This window comes from Camelina sativa, chromosome 7, assembly GCF_030686135.1.
Source record: "Camelina sativa cultivar CO46 ecotype springtype chromosome 7, ASM3068613v1".
Lineage (NCBI taxonomy): Eukaryota > Viridiplantae > Streptophyta > Magnoliopsida > Brassicales > Brassicaceae > Camelina > Camelina sativa.
Window position 1 is genome coordinate 25,542,416 of NC_141886.1, and position 23,645 is coordinate 25,566,060.

The 23,645-nt window shown below is 33.9% G+C and overlaps 4 protein-coding genes and 1 long non-coding RNA gene across 5 annotated transcripts; 4 read left to right on the plus strand and 1 right to left on the minus strand.

Moving 5' to 3' along the window:
- The first annotated feature begins 1,345 nt into the window (after positions 1 to 1,345).
- LOC147941698 (uncharacterized) lies at positions 1,346 to 2,135 on the plus strand. Its single transcript, XR_015560665.1, has 2 exons — positions 1,346 to 1,619; positions 1,738 to 2,135. It is a non-coding gene; the product is annotated as an uncharacterized LOC147941698 (long non-coding RNA).
- A 1,288-nt stretch (positions 2,136 to 3,423) lies between these two features.
- LOC104704889 (putative arabinosyltransferase ARAD1) lies at positions 3,424 to 5,402 on the plus strand. Its single transcript, XM_010420902.2, has 2 exons — positions 3,424 to 4,682; positions 4,776 to 5,402. Exons 1-2 carry the CDS (start codon positions 3,834 to 3,836, stop codon positions 5,304 to 5,306), a joined length of 1,380 nt encoding a protein of 459 aa, XP_010419204.2. The 5' UTR covers positions 3,424 to 3,833; the 3' UTR covers positions 5,307 to 5,402.
- Positions 5,403 to 5,502: 100 nt separating this feature from the next.
- On the minus strand, positions 5,503 to 9,398 carry LOC104702196 (protein IQ-DOMAIN 31). Its single transcript, XM_019227825.2, has 7 exons — positions 8,783 to 9,398; positions 8,143 to 8,245; positions 7,748 to 8,047; positions 7,445 to 7,648; positions 7,209 to 7,283; positions 6,000 to 7,068; positions 5,503 to 5,843 (listed from the first exon to the last, which is right to left on the minus strand). Exons 2-7 carry the CDS (start codon positions 8,221 to 8,223, stop codon positions 5,812 to 5,814), a joined length of 1,761 nt encoding a protein of 586 aa, XP_019083370.2. The 5' UTR covers positions 8,224 to 8,245; positions 8,783 to 9,398; the 3' UTR covers positions 5,503 to 5,811.
- LOC104702197 (tRNase Z TRZ1) lies at positions 9,371 to 11,360 on the plus strand. The gene is made up of 8 exons (XM_010418023.3): positions 9,371 to 9,843; positions 10,015 to 10,177; positions 10,260 to 10,330; positions 10,426 to 10,521; positions 10,601 to 10,714; positions 10,844 to 10,912; positions 11,000 to 11,074; positions 11,173 to 11,360. The coding sequence occupies exons 1-8, from the start codon at positions 9,664 to 9,666 to the stop codon at positions 11,245 to 11,247; spliced, it is 843 nt and encodes a 280-aa protein (XP_010416325.1). The 5' UTR covers positions 9,371 to 9,663; the 3' UTR covers positions 11,248 to 11,360.
- Positions 11,361 to 16,555: 5,195 nt separating this feature from the next.
- Positions 16,556 to 21,023, plus strand: LOC104702198 (isochorismate synthase 1, chloroplastic). The gene is made up of 13 exons (XM_010418024.3): positions 16,556 to 16,901; positions 17,008 to 17,196; positions 18,344 to 18,709; positions 18,817 to 19,080; positions 19,180 to 19,254; positions 19,351 to 19,419; positions 19,531 to 19,649; positions 19,751 to 19,808; positions 19,901 to 20,011; positions 20,125 to 20,209; positions 20,316 to 20,413; positions 20,541 to 20,633; positions 20,727 to 21,023. The coding sequence occupies exons 1-13, from the start codon at positions 16,782 to 16,784 to the stop codon at positions 20,778 to 20,780; spliced, it is 1,701 nt and encodes a 566-aa protein (XP_010416326.1). The 5' UTR covers positions 16,556 to 16,781; the 3' UTR covers positions 20,781 to 21,023.
- The last annotated feature ends 2,622 nt before the right edge of the window (positions 21,024 to 23,645 follow it).

The following is a 23,645-nucleotide window of genomic DNA, read 5'->3' on the forward strand; positions in this document are numbered from 1 at the left end:
ATCTTTTACTTATGTGATTCATTAAGTGCCAAAATGTGATTATTTCTCTAATCTTTCACATTTGCATTTATTTTTTAATTTATTTTTTATTTTATTTTTATTTTTTATTATTATTATTATTTTTTTGAAAAAAAAAACTTTCATTTCATTACCAAGTGATACAACCAGTGCCTCCAATAAAGAGTAGCACCTACACAAATGAAAAGGTACAAAACATCAAACTTAATGAAACACGCTGAACCAAGTGATCAAAAGTGTTGGAGCTGGTGGGACAATCCTCTGCTTTAAAGTCAAAGGACCCAAGTGGAGCCTTAAATTTGTCTTGATCTCCTGAAGTACAAGTGAGGCTGGTCTAGAGGTATCGGAGTGGAGCCGGGAATTGCGTTCTCTCCAAATAGCATACATGGAAGCCTGGTACGCCAATCGGATAATGAAAGCCACATTTTTATCTCTAGAGGGATTTCTCAACCATCTAGCTCTCGTGTCGAAATCTGTAGGAGAAGATACCTGAGCTTTAAGAGTGAAGTGTCTCCATATCTCATCTGCATAGGAGCACGCAAAAAAGAGATGTTGGCGAGACTCGTCATGAGCATTGCACAAAAGACAAACCGAGGGAACAGAAAAACCCCATCGCACCAGACGATCCCGGGTATGAGGCCTATGACGCGAGATAACCCAGGCAAGAAAAGTGTGCTTTGGGATTCTTCCCTTGATCCAAACCGAGTCATACCAGTCCACCTTATTTTCTGATGGATATAAATAGCTCCAAGTTGCTGCTGTTGAGAATGAATCCGAGTCTTGAGCATCTCCAACTTGCCACAAATACCGATCATCCTCAATTTCCACCTGGGTAGAGACTGAAGGAGGAGGGTGTGGAAGACAGGATTGTAGTAACTGAATTGTGGGACTCCGACTTCTACTAGACGAGAGCCACCATTGACCTTGAATTACTGCATCAGCTACAGCCGCATGTAAAGGAAGACCAGAAACTCTGGGTTCTAAGTCACCCGTGATATCTATCAATGGCCCCAGAGAAGTCCAATTATCTGTCCAGAATTTGCAAGTTATTCCTGAGCCAACTTCACACACTACAAACGGCCTTGCAAGTGGTCTTAGCTTATAGAGATTCCGCCAAATCCAGCTCCCTGCTGCACTGCTATTGACCTCCCAAAAACTGTGCCTGCCTATTAAATGCATCCTGACCCAAGAAACCCACAGAGAACTGCCCTTTGCAAATATAAGCCAAATCAACTTCAGAGCCAAGACTTTATTCCAGTTCACAAGGCGTTTCAACCCCAATCCTCCACTTTCCTTCGTTGTGCACACTGACTCCCAGCTAACTCTTGCACTCCGAGCTGAATTTGTAGAATCCTTCCAAAGAAAAGCTCCACACATCGACTCGAGCTCCTCCATAAATCCATTAGGGAGAATGAATATAGAGGCCCAGAAGGTGATAGTTGAATAGATGACAGACTTTATTTCCTTAAATCACAAGTATTTTCATGTATATATACTAGCGATAGGAATTGTGGTGAATGATGAATCGATCGAGATTACATCATGGCAAAGAGTGATTCTAGACTGAGGAAACACAGACGATACCATGGAGTTCTAAGTTTGTAAGTTTTTTCGTTAGTCAATTCTTAATTTACTCTGTGTGTGTTTTTTTTTCTTTAATTTATTGTTATAATAATAATAAAACTTAATCGGATTTTAACTTTTTTTTGGTCACGGTAGGATGGCGTCGAGATTATTTTCACCCATCATGCACACTTGCATAATCTCTTCACTTGTTCTAATGACTGCATGGAAGTTTGATAATGGGTACGGTTACGAAGGGTTATTTGTCGTTCCATTCTACATCTTTGCCACTATAGCAGAAGTGGCAGCTAAAATCCTCAATCCATCCGACGAGGAGGTAGGGTACATGGCCTCAAGTCTCAGCCATCTTGTGGGAGGTTATGTCATCTATTTTATGAGCTTGGTTGTGGAAGGATTCCTTTTCTAATTGGTGTTCTATGCGCTATAATTGTCACGAAACTCTTTTCATATTCTTTTGATTTCTCTGTTTGAAATTGTTAAACCAACTCTTGGGATATTTGGTTTATATTAATATTTAAATTATAAGTAATAAATATGTAATGAATAAATATTTGAAATAGTAATTTTTAATGCAACAAAATTTGACAAAAAAAACATTGTTTAGGTGGATGATGATGTGGAGGAAGGAAAAAAAAGAAAATTTAACTTTATATGTATAGATCCCTATATATTTAATTTTGATGGGTTTAGATATGTTTTGGTTTGTCTAAAAAAAAAAAAAAGATATTTTTCGGTTCAACTAATATAATTGAGAATCAACATAGAACCAAAATTTATTTGGGTTTGGTTATAATTAAATGTTTTTTTATATCATAACTATTCGATATACACAAAAACTTTGGTTCTGTTAAATCAACTTTTGTTTAGTTTTAATCAAAAACTAACCCTTCGTTAGTGTACCAATTATTCAATGGGTACACATACAAATTCTCAATTTTAATTTTTATTGATCACATACAAATTTGTATATATTGAATATATATATATATATATAATTTTTTTAATAATATATATACAGATTTCAATATAAGTGATCAATTATTTTTTTCTGATTTTGATTGTAAATTAATAAAGATTTCACTTTAACCGGATATGAATTTGAGATTTCATTATTAAACTTGTGTAATTAAAGAATAAATCAGATTTCCTTTAATAAATAAGAAATTTCCTAATTAAAATTTTCTGGCTAAAAATAAAATTGTCGAATAATATTAAAGTGAAATCCATCCGACAAGTTTTTGGGCAGATTTGTCGAATTTTTAAGCCATTTTAGTGGAGCTATCACTATCGGTACGGCGACCATAGATTGTTTGTTGTGTTGGTATACCATGGATTTCGTTTGTCTTGATACTCTTTGAATGTCTTGCTACTGATCAAGACTGGAACATAAGAGACACAGGCTCCGATCCCCATGAGGAAAAGCTAAGATAAATCCTAATTTATGCTTGTGTTGTGTTATTATATATGATCACCATCTTCGTTTTAAGCATAATTTATAAGCTTTTGTTTGTCTTTCTTGGACTATTATGGCTTTCCTAGCTAGTCTAATTTACCTATCTGTTGTATCCTCATGGTGGATTGATATAACTAAATGAAATAATAAGCTCGATTTGCTTTAGCTGTGAATAAATTATATTTCCAAAAGATTCTTACTTTGAATTCTTTCGGGACAAATAGTTTTTTCTTTTTCTTTTGATATAAACAGGGACAAATAGTTTATTTTCTAAGTTTATATGAAATAATAACTCTAATAAAACTCTGTAAATTTGGAGTTTTCCCAAAAGTGGTGTATATTATTACATCGGAAGTGCAGTGAACTGAGGAAAGGGGTCTGGGGACTAAACAATGAGTAATCATCTCAAAAGTCCTTATTAAAATTTGAAGAAATCTGAAGATCGCAGAAAAATGCAAATTGCATTATTCACCTCAGTATACGCAGAAAAATACAAAAAAAAAATACAAATAAAAGTCAATCGCTTGAGAAATCTGAAGATCCTAAAGACCAAATCTTGTAACTCCAAGTCCTCTCTAAAATTCTTAGTATTATATCAGCCAAGAAGAGAAGAGTGAAAGATTCATTAAACTCTCTGCTCTTCATCGATGATGGTCGAAAGCTGAAACCTTTTTTTTTTTTTTTTTTTTTTTCTTTCTGCAAATCGATTAGCCGACAAGAAAATAAAACTCAACCCACCCACTTTGGTTTTTGTTTGGATGATTGAGGTTCGCAAAGAATGTCGGAAAAGAGTATGCTTTCTTCAAAACTCCTCTTTTACACGATCACTGTTTCGACGCTACTCTTCATCGTCTCTTCTCTCTTCTTCCTCCAACGCGACGAGTCTTCTTCTTTCACTTCAAGTTTAGTTCACAAGCTGATGATTCTTCCAAGAACAGACATCAAGAACCAGGACTTGGGTTCAATCGATACTAAATGCGGTCGAAACCGAGGTGTGTTGAAGGTGTTTATGTACGATCTTCCCTATGAGTTTCACTTTGGGATATTGAATTGGCACAGCAAAGGATCTGAGGTTTGGCCTAATATCAAGAACATTAGTACAGTCCCTTCTTATCCTGGTGGGTTAAATCGGCAACACAGTGTAGAGTATTGGCTTACACTTGATCTATTAGCTTCAGAGACACTTGAAATCAATCGACCATGTAGTGCAGTTAGAGTGAAGAACTCGGTTGAAGCTGACATTGTTTTTGTCCCCTTCTTTGCTTCCTTGAGTTACAATCGGAAATCTAAGCTCCGTGGGAACGAAACCGTTAGTGTTGATAGATTGTTGCAGGAGAGATTAGTTGAGTTCTTGAAAAATCAAGATGAGTGGAAAAGATTTGATGGGAAAGATCATTTGATTGTAGCTCACCATCCAAACAGTTTGCTCTATGCAAGAAACTTGCTTGGGTCCGCAATGTTTATTCTCTCGGATTTTGGAAGGTACCCTTCTGCGATTGCCAATCTTGAGAAAGACATCATTGCGCCTTACTTGCACGTTGTTAAGACTATCTCTAACAATGAGTCTGCTCCGTTTGAGAAGCGTCCTGTATTGGCATATTTCGAAGGAGCAATCTACAGAAAAGATGTAAGTGTGTTTTTGAGTTTTTCTTCTCTAAGTCTTATCAGTACTGTTACTGAGTATAAATAATCTCAACCATTAATTTTTTTTGTGTCTTAGGGTGGAAGTATTCGTCAAGAGCTGTATAACCTTCTTAAAGATGAGAAAGATGTTCACTTTGCATTTGGAACTGTAAGAGGGAACGGGACTAAACAAACTGGTAAAGGAATGGCTTCCTCGAAGTTTTGTCTCAATATCGCTGGTGACACTCCTTCCTCTAATCGTCTTTTCGATGCCATAGTGAGCCATTGTGTTCCTGTTATAATCAGTGATCAGATTGAGCTTCCGTTTGAAGATACTCTAGACTATTCGAGTTTCTCTGTGTTTGTGCATTCCACTGAAGCTGTAAAGAAAGGGGTTTTGGTGAATCTTCTCAGAGGGATTAGAGAGGATCAGTGGAAGAAGAAGTGGGAGAGACTGAAAGAGGTTGTTGAATGTTTTGAGTATCGGTTTCCTTCGCGTCCTGGAGATTCTGTGGATATGATTTGGTCAGCTGTTTCTCATAAGCTTTCTTCACTTCAGTTTGATGTTCATAGAAAGAATCGGTACCGTAGATCTGATATTTTTGATAGGAATCGATCAGAAATATGAACAGAACTACTTGAACAAAATCCATTTTCTCTTCATTCTTCATGTTTGTAATGTTTCGTGAATGGAAGATCATAGACCAGAATTCAGCTGATCTAATCTTTACTCTGTTGTAGTTTTGCCTGCGGCAACCTTAGAACTTAAACTTTTAGAAGGCCTCATCCAAAAAGATTGCGTTGTAAATGACGAAAGGATACCATTCTAAAATAATCACAGATTCATATAAAAAAAAAAGTTTAATATCTTCAAAGTAATGTACGATGAAAACCAGAATAAAAAAGAAGAAGATCCAAAAGCCTTGTGGAAGCAACATTATCAGCTCAGGAAAACACTCACATTTGCAGAAACGTAGGGCCAACGATAACACTTGGCCAACATAAACACACACACAATCACAGACTCATAATCTAAGCTTTTAAATAGATAGATGGTTGCATTCTCGTGTTGGGGTAACGTCCCTACTATAGAATCAAGAACGATAAAGGCTTCAACTTTCTGCAGCAATTTATCACCTCTTCCGTTCTGCTGGAGTTGTCTTGGCTGCAAAGTCAACAACACAGTCGAGAGTTAGTTAGATGTAAGAGGATGTGAAGTTTCTGGTAGTGATTTTCAGTAAGATCATCAGATAAAGCACTCAGGGAGATTTGGAGAATTTAGTTTGGTCTCATTAAGCATGTAATAGTTTTTGGCACTTACCGTTTCCTTCTCTGGAGGACAAAAGAGGTTTCTCCTTCTTATTCCCGCTTTTCTCACCTGAGTTTGTGAGTCTCGTTGTTCTTGGGGAATTAGAGGTGATCCTGCCATTGCCTGATGATGGTAGAGAATGACGTCTAGGAACAGTGGCTTTCTCAGTTCCATCTTGCTCAGCAGACTTTGGTGAGCCTTGTAGCCTCAGCTTTGCTTTTGCAGATTTAGTTGCTTGCATATAGCTTGGGATTGATGGGCTGGTCTGACTGTGCCCATTACTCTCTTCACGCTCGGTCTTGCTAGTAGCTGAACCCTTTTTCCTGGATTTCTGGTTCTCCTTCCCAGCTGAATTCTCTTTATTCTTTGGTTTGGGAGACCGTTCTTCTTTGGTATCCTTTTCTATTGAGGCTTTTTCCTCCGCCATGGCTCTTTCGTTGCTGTCAATTTGGTTGACCAGTGATGAATCACGAGCTTCATTATTTTCTAATGGTGCAGGAGTATGTACTTCCACCTCAGGAACATGTACCTCCTCCTCAGGCTGTTCAGGCATTTCTTGGTTTTTCTTTTGGTCACATACATTCACAGGTTCTTCTGCAGTATGTACCAGCGGATATGATGATTCAGTTATCTTCTCCACGCCAAGCTTTGGCTTCTCGACTTCCCTATGAGGGGATCGTTGAGGTTGGATAGAGCTCTCAACTACAGGATTATGTACCTTCCTCAAGCTACGTTTAACTTTTTCAAGTTCAATCTGAGGATCTTCAACAGCGGGTGGCTCTATTGACTGGCTTGAAACTTTCCGGAAACTTCGTTTGGGTTTCTCAAACTCAAAAGATGTCTGTACTGAGGAACTTTCCAAGCTTGCAGCAGGAACTTTACGGACACTCTTCTTGGGTTTAGCAGATTCAGCCTCGACTAAAAGCTTGTTCTGAGGTTTTCTGCCTATTGTTTTCTTCGGTTGAGGAACTGGTTTCCAGAAGCATGAGGCTGACCAGTTCTCTAACCAGATCAAGTTTGAGTGTGGATTAGATGAATCATAGGCGTGTACAGGTATCACTTTTGGTGATGAAGCGAGAAGCTGCAAGCACAATTATCCATCAAGATTTTAAAATAAAGTAGAGAGACTCTATAACACAAGGTAGAAATTGTATACAAACTTGGCTCCTTATCTGTTTCTCCTAATTTCATTACAATAAATAGCTCTATAGAGAAGCGTACCTTCAGAGCAAAAGCATTGGATGTAAGTTTCTTGATTCCAAGGTAAGCATCTGTAGGGTTTGCAAGCTTGTTCCCCTGATAAATCAAAAATCCAGTTTTAATTTGATGAGAGAATAAACATATTTCTCGACCAATCCAAACTACAATATTATCCCGCACTAAGTTCGTATTTAAGGGCCACAGTTCACAATTAGCAAGGGAACTTGAACTTACAAAGAAGCAAAAAGTATCATTACCTGAAGCAGCTGCAAACTGCATTTCCTAAGAACTTGAACTCCAATGTCAGACTTCCTGATCTCTCTTCCTCGAGCAAATGCTTGCAACCTGACAATTCCCATGACAGAGAAAAGAGTTGCAACAGCTTGTCTCCTAACCAGGTGACCACGGATAAGTGCTTGTAGCCTTATTATGCCTTTGAGTGCCCAAAACGCACGCCGAGCCTTCACACAATGAGCTCAGATCAGGATATACAGAAAAAAATACAAATAGCTGCAATCAAAAGAACCAAGCCTACAATCCAAAACAGCTGAAAACATTACCAAGTAACCTCTAAACGCAGCCTGAACAGACGTTGCTGCAATCTCTTGTTGGATTTTCTCTGCATCAGATAGAGAATCATCTTGAACAGGTGCAACAATTTGAGAATCTGTTGGTTTTTCCTCAGGAAGCTCAATTTCATCATCTGAGATCTCTTCAGGTTTCACATTTTGTGTCTCTAAGATACCACCGCTTCTATCAACGGTATTGGTGGCTGGAACTGCAAAAGAAGGAAGATCTGATACCACATCTGATTCTTCTACCTTAGCAGTAACCACTACCTCTTTTCCACTCAAAACTATCTGCGTGTTATAACAATAGTTAGAAAAACAACCAAAAAAATACAACTCATGTATTTGTTTAGACTAGCAATCATCACACACATAATAGTCATTACCTCTTTTCCTTTGGATCCACTAGATTTAGATGTTTTCTTACCAAGCAATACATTCTTTAACCACTTTGTAGACTTCCCCATGATGTATGGAATTCAAAAACACCTGCAACATTTACCAAGCTTATGATTACTACTACCAAATAATCAAAACGAAGACAATTTAACAATAAATAATTAGGTGAAGAGTAACATCATTTTGTTTAGAATCAACTCTAATAAATAAGCTTTGAAAAGATAAAACTTAAATCATTAACGAAATGGAAAGAATCAAGAAAGAACAACAATGATTACAAATTTTGGCAATTTAAATTACATGAAAAAAGAAAACAGGAATTGGAATTAATGATGTGCAAAAAAAAAAAAAAACCAGATCTGGAACTCACACTGTAAGCAAAATAACCCTAAGGACTCAAAATCTAACATTTCCAAAAATGAACAACAAACAAACAAAAAACACCAACAGAGTCAAACAACAAAACCAAAAACAGAGAGATCCCTCTAGAATCCAACACTACTTGAACAATGTCCTAAAAATTATCGGGTTTCCAAGTTCGAGTTAACCGTCCGGATCTCTCTTGTTCTTAAATCCGAGTCCGATTCAGACCAAAACAAAGGAGAAAACAATAAAAGAAATATATACCGTAGAAATCTAAAGCGGCGATGTGTTTTGTTAATTGAATGCTCCCATTAGCGTCTCACTCTCTCTCTCTCTTCCCGGAGCTGCTTGATGCTCTGAAAACTGTTCCTCTCTGGTGGTGGTATAGTTGTTTCAGTGACCAGAAGGAAAGAGAAAATATATAATTTTTGTTTTTTTTTTGGGTCCATTCTATATATATTTCTAATTTTAACCCAAAAAAAAAGTAAAGCGCATCTCAATAACTCTAATCTTACGCCGTTGATTTCCAGCCGGTCGATCATCTCCGAACAATTTAGTTTAACTAAAATTTACTTTTTACAGAAAAATTCGAAAGTGGGAAAAACATAAAAGAAGAGAGGAGAGCCATCCTTTTTTTTTTTTATAATAAAGCTGTGAAAACATTAAATGTGATTAGATTAGACAAATAAAAAGGTAATTATTAAAGTCATCTTAATTTAAAAAAAAAAAAACTAAAATATTAGAGATATTTTAATTGAAATTGCTCAGATTTTGTTTGTATTAGTAGTCGTCGTCGTCGTTGAGATTACTTCAAAAACAAGTGTGAGAAGAATGCTGCTACGTTGATCTGAAGCATTCGTGTGAATTTACTTCTGTACCCTTCCACTGTCGTTGAATACGAAAGACTAATCACTTTGTGCGAGTGGGGCACGTGGCTATTTAATTAGTGCTTTCCGCGCGCACGAATCAAACAGCTCCGTTAATGGGCCTAAGCCCAATCCAAAACTATTTGATCATATTTGGAAGAACAAAAAAACTTCTGTGAGACATTTCATCGAACACGTTGTGCTCAATTCTTGACGAGAGAGGTGAGAACGACGAACGCACAGGGAAAAAATCGATAAACCCTAAGGGACAGTAATGAGATGGAGAAGAAGGAAGCAATGCAAATCGAAGGTTACCCTATCGAGGGATTGTCGATTGGAGGGCACGAGACGTGTATCATATTCCCATCTCTTCGGATAGCTTTCGACATCGGTCGTTGCCCACATCGCGCAATTTCACAGGACTTCCTCTTCATCTCTCACTCTCACATGGATCACATCGTAAGTATAATTTTCTTCAACTTTCTTTGACTTTGAATTTTGAGAGCAATTTTGATAAACCCTTGTTGAGCCACCCTGTGTTTTATTATTATCATGAGCCCATCGCTCTGTTACTGTTACGGTGTCACATTCTCAAAATTGTAAGCTAAACTGTTAGTGTTGTTATGTTAGGGTGGATTGCCAATGTATGTTGCGACTAGAGGATTGTACAAAATGAAGCCTCCAACGATTATAGTCCCCAAATCGATTAAAGAAACTGTGGAGAGTTTGTTTGAGGTTCACAGAAAGTTAGATTCTTCAGAGCTAAAGCACAATCTTGTTGGCTTGGACATAGGTAATTTTTAACCTCTAGCATTCATTGCACCCCTATGATTTTGGGTTTTTTCTTTTAATCTTGGGAACTTCTTGGTGTGTAGGGGAGGAGTTTATTATAAGGAAAGATCTCAAAGTCAAAGCCTTTAAGACATACCATGTCATCCAAAGCCAGGTTTCTTTCATTAAAAAAAACCACTTGAGCTTTTTGGATATCTTAGCGTTTTGTGTCTTTGTTGAATTGTATGCTTTCGTGTGATCTTTTTGCAGGGTTATGTAGTGTATTCAACTAAATATAAGCTCAAGCAGGAGTATATTGGCCTATCTGGGAATGAAATTAAGAACTTGAAGGTTTCAGGTGTTGAGGTTTGTCTATCACAAAGTCAATAGGTTTGCAATGGTCTTTCCAATATATAAGCCTGGTTAATGATTTTGGATATTGTAGATAACAAACAGCATAACAACTCCTGAAGTCGCTTTTACGGGAGATACAACGTCGGATTTTGTAGTTGATGAAAACAATGATGATGTTCTCAAGGCAAAGGTTCTCGTCATGGAGGTGAATATTTTGCTGCTGATAGGAATTAGGACAATGTGCATGAATCTTAATGATATTCTTTTTTCTGGTCCAAGTGTCATGGCTTTGTATTAAAGGGAAGCTGTGTTGTCTCTATTTACTCTTGTGCAGAGCACATTTCTTGATGATTCGGTATCCGTAGAGCATGCAAGAGATTATGGACATATCCATTTATCTGAGGTCAGGCTCCTCGTTTCTTTGAAATCCCTTGTTACTCTCTGTCTCTTGATGCTCATAAAAGTTTTTTTCTGGTTCTTCAAACTGCAGATAGTAAATCATGCTGAAAAGTTTGAAAACAAAGCAATCCTGCTGATCCACTTTTCGGCTCGGTATACTGTGAAGGTGTGTTTACTTTATCCAATCTGGTTATGGAACAGTAGAAATGTAGTTACTTTCTTCCTTGTAGTAGTGGGGTTAGTCATCTTTGAGATTTTTCGCAGGAAATCGAAGATGCCGTCTCTGCATTGCCTCCACCTCTAGAGGGACGTGTGTTTGCACTAACACGAGGATTCTAAACAAGAACAGTCACTTCTTGTAGGTTTTACACACTTATGTTTGTGTTGGCCAAGTTTTTGTATTGCACATGTAAACGTTGTATTCTCTTGTTGAAAATTTAAAATTTCTTCTATCCCGATGAATTAGAAGTAAAAAATACAGAGTGCATCCGATGACAACAAGATCAGATATACAGAGAAAATCTCACTGTTTCTTTGCAACAACATTGCTATGTAAATCAAAGTATGGTGCATGATCAATCATTGAGTTCACAATCAAGGTTTCTTCTACAAGAGGGCCCAGAGGTCTCAAAACAGGGTATAAGAATAAGACAGATTAAGCCCACGATGGCTTGTGGGATTGGCAGTTTTTTTTCCTGCAGATTAGCCGACTAATGTTTTTCTTTTATATCACAAAATCAATTATCTATAAATAAATACATATATATATATATATATAATAGCATGTGGTGATTTAATAGACCATTTTTATAAAATGAATACAAGATATTATGATTGATCGTGTCTCTGAAAAAAAATGTTGGTCTGATTTGCAGCTCCTGCCGCGTAAGGTAAGCTAATCAATCGCATTACCCATTTCTTTGTATTTTTTAATTCTGACCAGCGATCAAATGTTTGGGATTTAGACAACTTGTGTATTAGTTAAATGGACTAGTTATGTCCCAAGTTGTCTAACCATGTCTAGGGTTCAACCCTTTTACTCGTTCTCCTCCTTGTAATATAAGTCAATTGGCCTTACGTCTTAAGTTGTCAAATATATACTAGATTCAAAATTTTGGATTTTTTAATGAGTATGAATAATTTGAAATATAGGTTTAGTCGTAGAGTAATTATATCGTAACCCTATTTCCTAATTTTCTGCTAACTCTCATTTTATGTGTTTATGTTATTCTCCTTACTTTTTTGGTTCACCATCTGAAATTATTTTGACTGGTTCAAATGAGTCAAATCGTAAAAACAATGTTTACATACGAAATAAAATATGGATGTACACGAATATATTGCGTCCCATATTGGTTTAAATTTCGTAGGGTGTTCAATATTTTCTGGATCTTTATGGTCTGTTTATGTAAAAGTAGTCCATTTAAAATAAAATAACCATTTTTGTTTTTGATCATAGAATTTTTGGACTTTGAACAATCAAACTAAAGATTAAAACATATGAATAATTTTTGCAAGTAGAATTATCTTTCGTAAGAAGTAATAACTCAAAACTCCAGATATATACTCCTAGCAATATATTATGCATCCTTGTCACAAAAAAAAAACTTATCCATGCTTTGGCACACACAATATATATATATATATATATATATATCTTATTATATAAAGTTGAGTTTTGAAAGTTAGCCATTAACAGGATTTTGACATGTGTCAAGTTATTAATCTGAGATTTTGAAAATACAAAAGTTAATATTTAATAAAATATATTTGAGATTATGACAAAAAACAAAAAATTATTTAAAACAAAATTGATAATGTAAAAAGATAATTATGAAAATTACAAAAATTAAACAGTTTAAAAAATAATAATTATAAGAAGATTCTATATTTCATTAAATTCGAAATTATAAAATTATTTATTTATTTTTAAATTTGAATTTATTAATTCAACAAAAAATGAAAAAGGGATTAAGGAAAATGTACAATTAATTATTAATTCTAAAAAATGTAAATATTCACTTCTATATAAATATAGACCGTCTCACATTATTTATCTAACTGAAAAATTTATTCAAAAACACTGCTTTAAACTTTGTTTTATTGATAAAAAAAGTTTTAATGGGAAAGTAAATTTTCCTTATTTTTTCAACCAAAACTTTCTCCTACTTTTTTTTTCAGTTTGGAATAGGTAGAATTAATACCTTGACCCTAAAAAAATGTAAGATTACTATATGCATCTTCTTTTTACAATACTATATTTTAAATATTATTGTAGTATTTTTAGATTGTTTTATTTAATTTATATTCTCATCTTTGATTTGAGATTCATATATTATCATGCTTATATTTTTCTTTTATTTTTTTTATTATGTCAAATTATGTTTTTTTCTAATTTCTCAACCTTGATTGGTTGGTCATAGACCTTTTTTTACGCAAACATAATTGTTACCATTCATTCAATCCCAAAGGAAGATAAAGAGTAAAACTTTATCAACAAACATAGATAGATAGATTAGAAAAACATAAACCGTTTTTGATAGATCCGTATGAGCTCGGAGACAGAGGCTACATCATGATGTGTCAAAGACACTTCCACGAATACATTGGGAAATTTAGCATTAGTTACTATCAAAAGATTTTGTGACGTTGAAAAAGGGTTTTTAGTTTTATTGGTTGCCACTTTGAGATAGCTAAAAGACGTAAACATGTTCTCTCCAAATATGAGGAGGCAACGCCAAGGTTCTCTATATGATGTAAGAGGTTGAACGCATGCAAGTTATCTCCCCAAGGGAGGAAGGCATAACCAAAGTTCTTTTTATGGTGGAAGAGTTTGGACGCAAGGCTCTTTCCATAAAGGAGGAGGGCGAAGCCGAGGTTCTCTCCATGGTTGGTCATACACTATTGTGATGATACATCATTGATTAGTATACTATGTAATATATTTTTTATTCGAGAAGTTTCTTGAACCAACAATTTTAGTGATTAAAGAAATTATGCAAAGTGAAAATAAATAGATATATAATAGTTGGCTTAATGATTTTATATAAATATTTTCCTAGGTGATGATAAAGAATATATTTGTAACATATAGTATACTTAGGTGTAAAAAAATATATTTTTGATGGTAACATACATCCAAAATTTGTAAATAGATATAAATCAGTGTATTATAGTAAAATATTTTTTTTATAAATATCATACAACAAATTTTGATATATTTTTATTAAATTTAATTTTATTTACAAAACTTTAAACCCGCACATCGGGCGGATCCTTATCTAGTATATATATATATATATACTCATGCAAGAATTTAATAAAATTGTTACTGGATTATATCGTTAGTAATTAAGAATTCGAATGGTTAATGCTAAATTGTTACCGTCAGTCGTCAGTACGTGAAAACAACAAATACTACCGTTAAACTTTTATATAGTGAATAAAATTGTACATTAGGTTATCTAAATTCAACTAACATTTTTCTAGTTATTTAATTAACCAAAACTAATTTCTAGTTAACAAAAGTGTTTAGTACACTGTACACTCAGATAGTCATATTTGCATAGTATAATACTATTTAAGATTTCGAACATAATGCAGAAAAATTCGTACTCGTAGCATCTACTACAACACACGTTCAAAGTCACGAATAACAATAAAACTATGTTCATGGTGACCGCGTCCAGCATTTTAAATTTTAAAAGTCGTACTATAATATCTCTAGGAACGTGTGTAGTAGCAGTTTATTCAGTTCTACGTCAGACAACGCTTGTTGAATTATGGATTCACTCGACTGGACTATTTGAAAGACTTCTTAAATTCTAAAATTTCTAATAGATAGCTCGATCGTGATGAAAATTAAATAAGAATTTGACTTCTAAATTAAGTCTAGTCTTTTAAAGTCTTAAGATATGTCGTTTTGACCACTTTGTTTCAATCCGACAAAAAATCTAAAAACAAAGAATAATCGTCTTCTCGAAAATTAACCGGTGAGCCATCGTAATCATCATATGTACACATGGAAATAAAATGTGTGTGTTCGGTTATTTCAGGGAAATTTTGGGGGAAATTGCTGTAGCTCTCCACTCTTCCACTCTGGTCTGATTGTATTTGACTCATAATGTAATGAAGAAAAATTAAATGGTTAGCGGTAAATGGCGATGATTCTGGAAGAGCCAAAGTGAGTTTCCCAGCAAAGAAGATACTCAAAGGAGTTGACTCCTCAAATAATGCAAATGTCTGACGTTCTTTTCAAATAGTATTGATTTTTCCTAATGTAGTTTACATCGGATACTAATACAAGTTTTGTAAATATAAATATAAACCATTGTTTCACAATGACTACTTATAAATTATAATACTTTGTATTCAAGTGATGTTTAAGATTTTTCATACATATTAATAAATTATTTAATTTTTTGCTTTTTAAAAAACTAAATCATCATTTATCATCTAATTAATTAAACAAAATTCAACCAATAATAAAATAATAAACAAAATATAATCAGTCAAAATAAAAATAAAAAACACTAATTAACTTTGCATTGAAAAATTGAAAACATCTATACAAATTTGATACAATTTTTTCTCATTGAAAACATCACTAAAACTGATATGGATGAAGTAATATTTAAGGATTGTTCTATTTCAGGAAAAATGATATCCATGTTCAGTGACCTTAATCACATATAAAAGTTTAATGCTGCAATATATGTATAAATCCAAATGATTTAAAAAAAAAAAAAAAAAACCTTAAAAACCGACGATGAACAAGAATTTTGTCTAGTATGATTCTAATATAGTACAAATAATAACATCATCATCATATGGTGCAGTCCACTTACATTTTGTCTTGATTAAAAGGACCCATATACTTACATTCTAAGTATTTATTTTGGTTAAACCGTAAACAAGTTATTGGTAGCATAATGGTTTATACTAATATTATTATTGTCATATATAGTCTCATCATCCTAACTGAAATCGGACAAAATTTTCAAAAGCTCATATGCTTTAAGAACCTTTTTTTTTTTGGTCAAAATGCTTTAAGAACCTTTTTTATTAGAAATAGTGTGGTATATCAAAAAGGCCATGGCCGGATTGTGAGCCTCCGTCCGGTTGGAGTGGCGTTGAGACGCCTATCATCATATTTCTTATAACATCCGACACGAGAGAGAACCGTTTTGCGTTAATCAAGACTTAAAAGAGAATCCAATGATCCATGCACTTGAGAATGTTGTCCATGCGTCATTAGCTAAAAGTCATTGATACTTGGTTTATGTAATTTTACAGTACCTCATTTCTAACAATTTGGAATTTTGAAGATATATCATGCATTAACACAAACGATCATGAAAATGAAGATCTTTGGTTGACAAGAAAAACAAAAAAACACAAACGATGAAATACATTAATTTTCAAAGAAAATATTTATCTATTTGGTTTCTAAAGTATTATAATTTGTTTTATCTTTTAAGTAATAGACCTATCAAATAACTGATTAAATGAATAATTAAAAACAAAATGTTAGACTAACTGTAGAAAATATTCTTTACGTAATTGACGAAAAAGTATAGATTGACAAAAAAAAAAAAAAAAAAAAAAAGCAAAAACTTCTAAGTAGTTTACTGGAGAGAAATTCTGAGAAATTTAAAAATGTGAAAGGTGAACTGAATCTCCAAAATTAGTGGGGCCCAGCTACAAATCCATTGTATAAACCATCTCTATTTATATGATCGACCCATTCTTCAAATCCCTCTCTCAACTCAAACCCAAAACACAAAACAACAATCTCTCTACCATACTCTCTTCTTTGCTCCAAAAACAAAGCAATTTTTTAAAAAAAATCAACCAAAGAATTCATTTCTCCAATGGCGTCGCTTCAATTGTCTTCTCATTTTCTGGGCTCAAACACTAAAAAACACAGCTCCATTATTTCAATCTCTCATAATAATTACTCCCCAACTCCATTCACTAGATTCTCCCGCAAGGTTTTTTTTCCTGTTATCTCTGTTTTTTTTTTTGTTTCTTATCTGTTTTTATATAAGAGAACATTACAAAATTTTAACTCAATTGTTGGATAAATTAAATTTACAGAAGTACGAGTCATGTTCCATGTCTATGAATGGTTGTGAGGGAGATTTCAAGACGCCACTTGGTACAGTTGAGACAAGGACTATGACTCCTGTTTTATCTCCAGCGGCTGCCACTGACAAGCTTATCTCCGCCGTGTCTGAACTCAAATCCCAACCTCCTCCGTTTTCTTCCGGAGTCGTCCGTTTACAGGTACTACTACTAACATCCCATCCCTCTGTTTTTTTTTCTTTTTTGGTACGACATAATCCGATTTGCTCCAAAGTGAAAGAATGGGATCACGCCACGTGGTGCTTTTACATTGGCCTGTCCTGATATCGCTTCCCCTATAGCTTCGTCGTTCCCCAGACCCCAGCTTACCGTATCTTTGTGTTTGTGCCTAATCATTTTTTACGTGTATTTTTTAATACGAGCGCCTAGTGATTAAGTTAATTAAATACCACCTTTTTAAAAAAAAATTTATCGTACTACACGAACTGTTTTAAAACTACAGATTCGTATATTTTCCTTTTGAAACCTGCTCTTAATCAACCTTTTTTTTTTCTCGTAATCATTTAGAATTTAACTTTCTTGTAAAATAAAAGAAAAAAAATACATGATCATAATTCACATATCAAAGTGGTTCCTTATCTTTAAAAAGAATTGGGGTCGGTTGACAAAAGTCTTAACAGTAGTACTCACACTATTATCATAAATCGTTGTTGTTGTTGTTGCTTTTGTTTTGATCATTTTCTTTGTCAACCACATACATTTTAAATCATAAAGTATCACTACAAGATATATAGTATACAAGAAACCAATAAGATATGGTTATTAAAATTTTATTAATTCTTTATGAATCGGGTCGTACTAGATTCCGCTAGTCAATCGAACTATTAAATTGGACATTAAAATGAATCCTTTTCCATTTAGTCAATTTAAGGTAGACCAAGTTTTTAAAAAAATAATAATAATAATAGTCAATTTATCAAAACATTTTGAGGATAAAATTATTTTTTCCAGGAGAGATTAATTGACTGGTTATCAACCTTAATCAAATTTTAAATATTTTGAACTTAAATTTCTAACAATACTGAATCTGATTACAGTTGGAAGTTGGCTAAAGTTTTTTAGTGTTAACTTTAGTTTAGTGCATAGTAATTAGTAATGATTTTGCGTTGATGGATCCAAAAAAAAGAAGAGTAATGATTAGAAAACTATAGGCTCCACTTTGATGTAAAGGCGGCGATCACATACAGTCACTCCCACATTAACAATTTGTTTTTTTTTATATCTAAAAGTCGAATTTTCCCGCGCAATTCTGATTAAAAAACCCTAAAAAATTGGATTTGGGTTGCAGGTACCAATTGACCAGCAAATCGGAGCAATTGATTGGCTTCAAGGCCAGAATGAGATTCTGCCTCGCTGTTTCTTCTCTCGTCGCAGTGACGTCGGCCGTCCCGACCTTCTCCTCGATCTAGCCAGAGAGAACGGGAACGGTTCAGTTTCATCTGATCGTAATCTTGTGAGCGTTGCTGGGATCGGTTCTGCAGTGTTCTTCCGTGACCTTGATCCTTTCTCTCACGATGATTGGAGATCCATCCGAAGGTTTTTGTCTTCAAAGTCACCTCTGATTCGTGCCTATGGTGGTATGCGATTTGATCCTAATGGAAAGATTGCTGTGGAATGGGAACCTTTTGGTGCCTTTTACTTTTCAGTGCCTCAGGTATTTTTTTTTTTTTTTTTTTTTTTAATTTAAGAGAATTTTTTTTGGAGTATGAGTTGTTGTTGTTGTTGTGTGACTGGGGCTGATTGATACACGTACGTGTACAGGTTGAGTTTAATGAGTTTGGGGGAAGTTCAATGTTAGCTGCAACTGTTGCTTGGGATGATGAACTCTCTTGGACACTAGAAAATGCTATTGAAGCACTTCAGGAGACTATGCTTCAGGTTTCTTCTGTTGTCATGAGGTTACGAAACAAATCTCTTGGAGTATCTGTTTTGAGCAAGAATCATGTTCCTACCAAAGGTGCTTATTTCCCTGCTGTAGAGAAGGCTTTGGAGATGATCAAGCTGAAAAGCTCTTCCCTTAACAAGGTTAGTTTAGATACCTGTGTTTCGTTTCTATTCTTTAAACAGTTATGTTTTTTTTTTTTGTTGTTGGTTAACTGATGTTTTTTCCGCTCGTGAAATCAGGTTGTGCTTGCTCGTAACAGCAGGATTATTACGGATACTGACATTGATCCCATTGCTTGGCTAGCACAGTTGCAGGTGTTTATCTATCTCTGTGATATTATATAGTAGTCAATTTTCAGATTAAAGCTATGTTTAGACTTGGATCTTACACTTATTATTATTGTGTGACAGAGCGAAGGACATGATGCATATCAGTTCTGTCTTCAACCACCAGGTGCACCAGCTTTTATTGGAAACACGGTAGGTTACAAGTAGTCTGTCGGAGACATTATTTGATTTTGTTTGTCTGGACCAAAGATGTGCACCTTTGTTGTTCCCTTCTAACCTGTGACATACATCTTTGTGAAACAGCCTGAGAGACTTTTCCAAAGGAATCAATTAGGTGTCTGCAGTGAAGCTTTGGCTGCAACTAGGCCTAGAGCTGCTTCGAGGGTGCGTGATATGGAGATTGAGCGTGACTTACTAACCAGGTCAATTTTTACTCTAGTGATTTGAACAATTATAGAATCGATTTCTCCAGTCTCCATTGAAATTTTCTGGTATACTGATGTGATTTTCTAAACTGTTGCAGTCCGAAAGACGACCTTGAATTCTCTATTGTACGAGAGAATATAAGAGAAAAGTTAAACGTAAGTTCAATCTTGATGTTCTGCAGCTTCAGTCCTTCCTTTCTTGGAAAATCCGTTTGATATATGTTTTCTTACTTCCTTCTCCTTTACAGGGTATCTGTGACAGAGTCGTTGTTAAGCCCCAAAAAACTGTGAGGAAGCTTGCAAGAGTGCAGCACCTATATTCTCAATTGGCAGGGAAACTTAGGAGGGAAGATGATGAGGTGAGATAAATAATCTTTGAATGATTTTCTATCTTTATGTTGCGAATGTAATCTCCACTCTCTTCATTGCTTTGAATTAGGTTTAACTCTTGTTCTTATATATCTATCTACAGTTTGAAATCTTGGCTGCTCTGCATCCAACTCCAGCTGTTTGTGGGCTTCCAGCAGAAGAAGCTAGGCTTTTGATTAAGGAAATAGGTAAATTATCTATCTGCCTTGGTTCAACTATCTCCTAGTACTATAAATGCTTATGCTTTCTTAGAGATTAACAATGGTGCTTACACAAATGTTTTGCTGCTTATAGAATCATTCGATAGAGGAATGTATGCTGGACCTGTCGGGTTTTTTGGTGGAGAGGAGAGTGAATTTGCAGTGGGGATCAGATCAGCTCTAGTCGAAAAGGTGAGCTTATTTGATCTCTCTCCCAATATAAAGAAGTACAGTTGCACTAAACTAAATCAAAGCAAAACTGATCATTGCGGTTTTGCTACAACTGTCAAATACTGAACTTTTATTTTTTAATTTACAGGGTCTTGGGGCGTTGATCTATGCGGGGACAGGGATAGTAGCAGGAAGCGATCCATCTTCAGAGTGGAATGAGCTTGATCTTAAGATATCTCAGGTACGAGTTTTTCTTATGTAAATTTGACATCACACTTCTTTGTTTCCAAAACCTTAAATATATTCCTTCTTTTTGTTGTTGTTGTTTTTGCAGTTCACCAAGTCAATTGAATATGAACCAAAAACAGCTCTGCATGCGATTAATTGAAGAAAGAGTACTTTGTTTGCATGGGGATGATGATGATGATTGATGGGGTTTTCACAATAGAAAGCAATGTTGTCTCTCTTGTAAATAAAAGGAATAATTAATTGCTTTTATCTGATTGTTAATGGGCTGAGCTCTTATTGGTTGTAACTAGGTGAGGCCGTTTACGATTGTTAATGAGCTTCTATAGTGTATTTCGTCGGAAGCTAATGTTCGATTATATGGAAAATGTGTTTTTTTTCTAAATCTTGGTATACTAAAAGGTAATAATAATGTGTTAGAAATAGTTGACAAAATAATAATACTAATATGTTAAAAATTAGAAGTTGCTAGTTATAACTTATACATATATAAAAATATATATGATTGTTAACTTATTCTCGAACACAATATTGATTTATGTTATTTGTACAGGGAATCTTGTGTTTGGTTCTAAGAGGTTTGGGATAATCATTTCCACATCTACACGCTCTTTGAAAAGAGGGCTCAAGTGATAAAGAAATGAAGATGTGAGAAAAAAAAAAAAATACTATGACTTTAATGAAATTTCAATTTTGCGAAAACGGAGAATTTGAAAATGTGCAATACTGTTTGAAGAAGTATATATCCTTTTCATGTCCCATTTGACTATTTTGTAACTTTGTTGTTGTTCTTAACAAAGTCAAGTCGATATATTTAACACAATGATTACATTCATTTGATTATAGAGTTATGGGTAGTCCTTTATTCCAACATTTCAATTATTAATTAATTAATTTCTCTAATCATTTCACCAAAAAAAACAGATCGATATACATATATGAAAAAAAAAATCATTTTTGTGTGTCAATCTTCAGTTTCTAACGGAAATTCTTCCAATATTTTTATAATTTTTTTAACAAGTTGTGTGAAGTCATGCCAAACAATATTTTTTTGTCACATCAAAATCTTTGTTTATATGCATTCTTTATTGAATATTTCGAGAAACCACATAATATATACATCTCTGACCGTTCCAAAACTTTGTATTAAAGCCCATATCAAAGTTAAGGATAGTCCAAGCGGTGTTGTTATTCAAGAAATGTACAAAACTAGAGCATACAATCTTTCTAGAAATGTATATAGGAATCAATTATCAATCACTCAATCACTACGTGGACGTAGTTTTTCAAATGGTTTTTGGTTTAGTTTATTCAATGATCCATTTTTTAACCATTCAAAATTTTCAGAAAAGTGGATTTTCTAAAAAGATAAAAAAATATAAATTTTACTAGTTACTCGTTTCTTAACAAAATCAAAAATTTATCTCAAATCAATTTTTAAATCTTCAAACTTTCGGGATTCTATAGTTTTCAAGATCTGTATAATTGCAGGTCGCATATCCTTCATCTGAATAAATAAAAAAAAATTAACAGTAGTGACGAACCTAGATGACGGCGTAAACTCTTATATGGTACACATTTAAAATAACTGTTCATTTTTTTATACTCAAATTTAAATTTAAATTATTTTATTTAAAAATGACTATAATAAATAACTAAACAATTCTCACCAAAAAAAAACCAAACAATTTTTGTTGTTCGCTTCGACTTCGGTTATTGGTTCTAAATTGATCCCAAATATTAAAATTATTTTGGTTATGAACATTTGGGATCAATTTAAAATCTATTCTAGCCATTTTTAAAATAAAATATTTTAATTATTAATTTGAGTGAATTAAAAAAGGCATGGTTTTTTTTTATGACCAAAATATTTACACTTCACCGAATTGGTCTTTTACAACCGAACCGAAATAACTGACATCACAAACCGAATCAAATTGAAATTGTGTTTATGCAAATGGTAACGCAAATATTAATATTCCTTTATAGTTAGCATCACGATAATTTTCTTTAGTTAGTTTAAGAAACTACTTTTATTAAAATAACTATTTCATCCAAGAATTTTGCACTCAGATATGTGTTACTGTGTATGATGTGTAACGTAGTGGTCTCTAGGAACATTAAAAGTACCCTTTTTATAAGATGAAGAATTTTTTTTTTTTTTTTTTTGTCATCTCATCTTATATTGAATTATGGCCTTATAAGATGAAGAATCAACACGTCAAAACACAAACACAAATGTAAAATAAGATGGATAGTAATAGTAGTAGACTAGTAGTACTAATACAAAAATAAAACAAAATAAAAGAATGGGGGGGGGGCGAGCATGTAAAAAGTGAAGAATAAAACGAAGGCTAGCTTGACGATAGAGAATGGAATCGGATTTCCCATTATCTCCACTCTAACCCCGCTCCATTTATTATTCCTTCCCCTTTATGCCCTCCACCTCAATTCAGGTTTAACAACACAACATATTTTAATTAACCAACCCCATCTCTTCCTTTTATCTATTTTAGTAACTATACTAAGACCATCTCTAATGTATTACTCTATTTTTTCTCTAAAATAGAGCATTGTTTTCTTCTAATATATTACTTTATTTTAGAGTTGAAAATAGAATTAGTGTAAAAAAATAGAAATAAAAATAGAATTGCTCTATATATAAAGCAATCTTATCATTTTCTCTATTTTAGAGTAAAATATAGAATATGATTAAAGCAAATATTGCTTTATAATAGAGTTTTGACTCTAAAATAGAGTATGGTTGGAGATGCTTTTAGGCCTTTTTAATTATCTACTACACTCGTATCATAAACAGTTTTAGCTAAATATATACTATTTTTGACAGGTTTTAAACTAATTTTAGTTAAAACTATTGGAGTGAGTTCGTGATATGAGTTGTTTTTTTGGTCATTAAGGAGACTAAAATTTTATTTTAATTAGTACTAAAAACATGTAAATAAAACATGAAATAATGCTTTTAAAAAAAAGGAATAGATTCAAATAA

Excerpts from the sequence above, each read along its gene's own strand:
- LOC104704889 (XM_010420902.2), top strand. The coding sequence starts at position 3,834 with ATGTCGGAAAAGAGTATGCTTTCTTCAAAACTCCTCTTTTACACGATC. Across the intron at positions 4,683-4,775 it reads GAGCAATCTACAGAAAAGAT|GGTGGAAGTATTCGTCAAGA; the intron begins GTAAGTGTGTTT and ends TTTGTGTCTTAG.
- LOC104702197 (XM_010418023.3), top strand. The coding sequence starts at position 9,664 with ATGGAGAAGAAGGAAGCAATGCAAATCGAAGGTTACCCTATCGAGGGA. Across the intron at positions 9,844-10,014 it reads ACTCTCACATGGATCACATC|GGTGGATTGCCAATGTATGT; the intron begins GTAAGTATAATT and ends TTGTTATGTTAG. Across the intron at positions 10,913-10,999 it reads GACATATCCATTTATCTGAG|ATAGTAAATCATGCTGAAAA; the intron begins GTCAGGCTCCTC and ends TTCAAACTGCAG.
- LOC104702198 (XM_010418024.3), top strand. The coding sequence starts at position 16,782 with ATGGCGTCGCTTCAATTGTCTTCTCATTTTCTGGGCTCAAACACTAAA. Across the intron at positions 19,809-19,900 it reads ATATAAGAGAAAAGTTAAAC|GGTATCTGTGACAGAGTCGT; the intron begins GTAAGTTCAATC and ends TCTCCTTTACAG. Across the intron at positions 20,414-20,540 it reads GATCAGCTCTAGTCGAAAAG|GGTCTTGGGGCGTTGATCTA; the intron begins GTGAGCTTATTT and ends TTTAATTTACAG.
- LOC104702196 (XM_019227825.2), bottom strand. The coding sequence starts at position 8,223 with ATGGGGAAGTCTACAAAGTGGTTAAAGAATGTATTGCTTGGTAAGAAA. Across the intron at positions 8,048-8,142 it reads GTGGATCCAAAGGAAAAGAG|ATAGTTTTGAGTGGAAAAGA; the intron begins GTAATGACTATT and ends TATAACACGCAG. Across the intron at positions 7,069-7,208 it reads CCAATGCTTTTGCTCTGAAG|CTTCTCGCTTCATCACCAAA; the intron begins GTACGCTTCTCT and ends TTGTGCTTGCAG.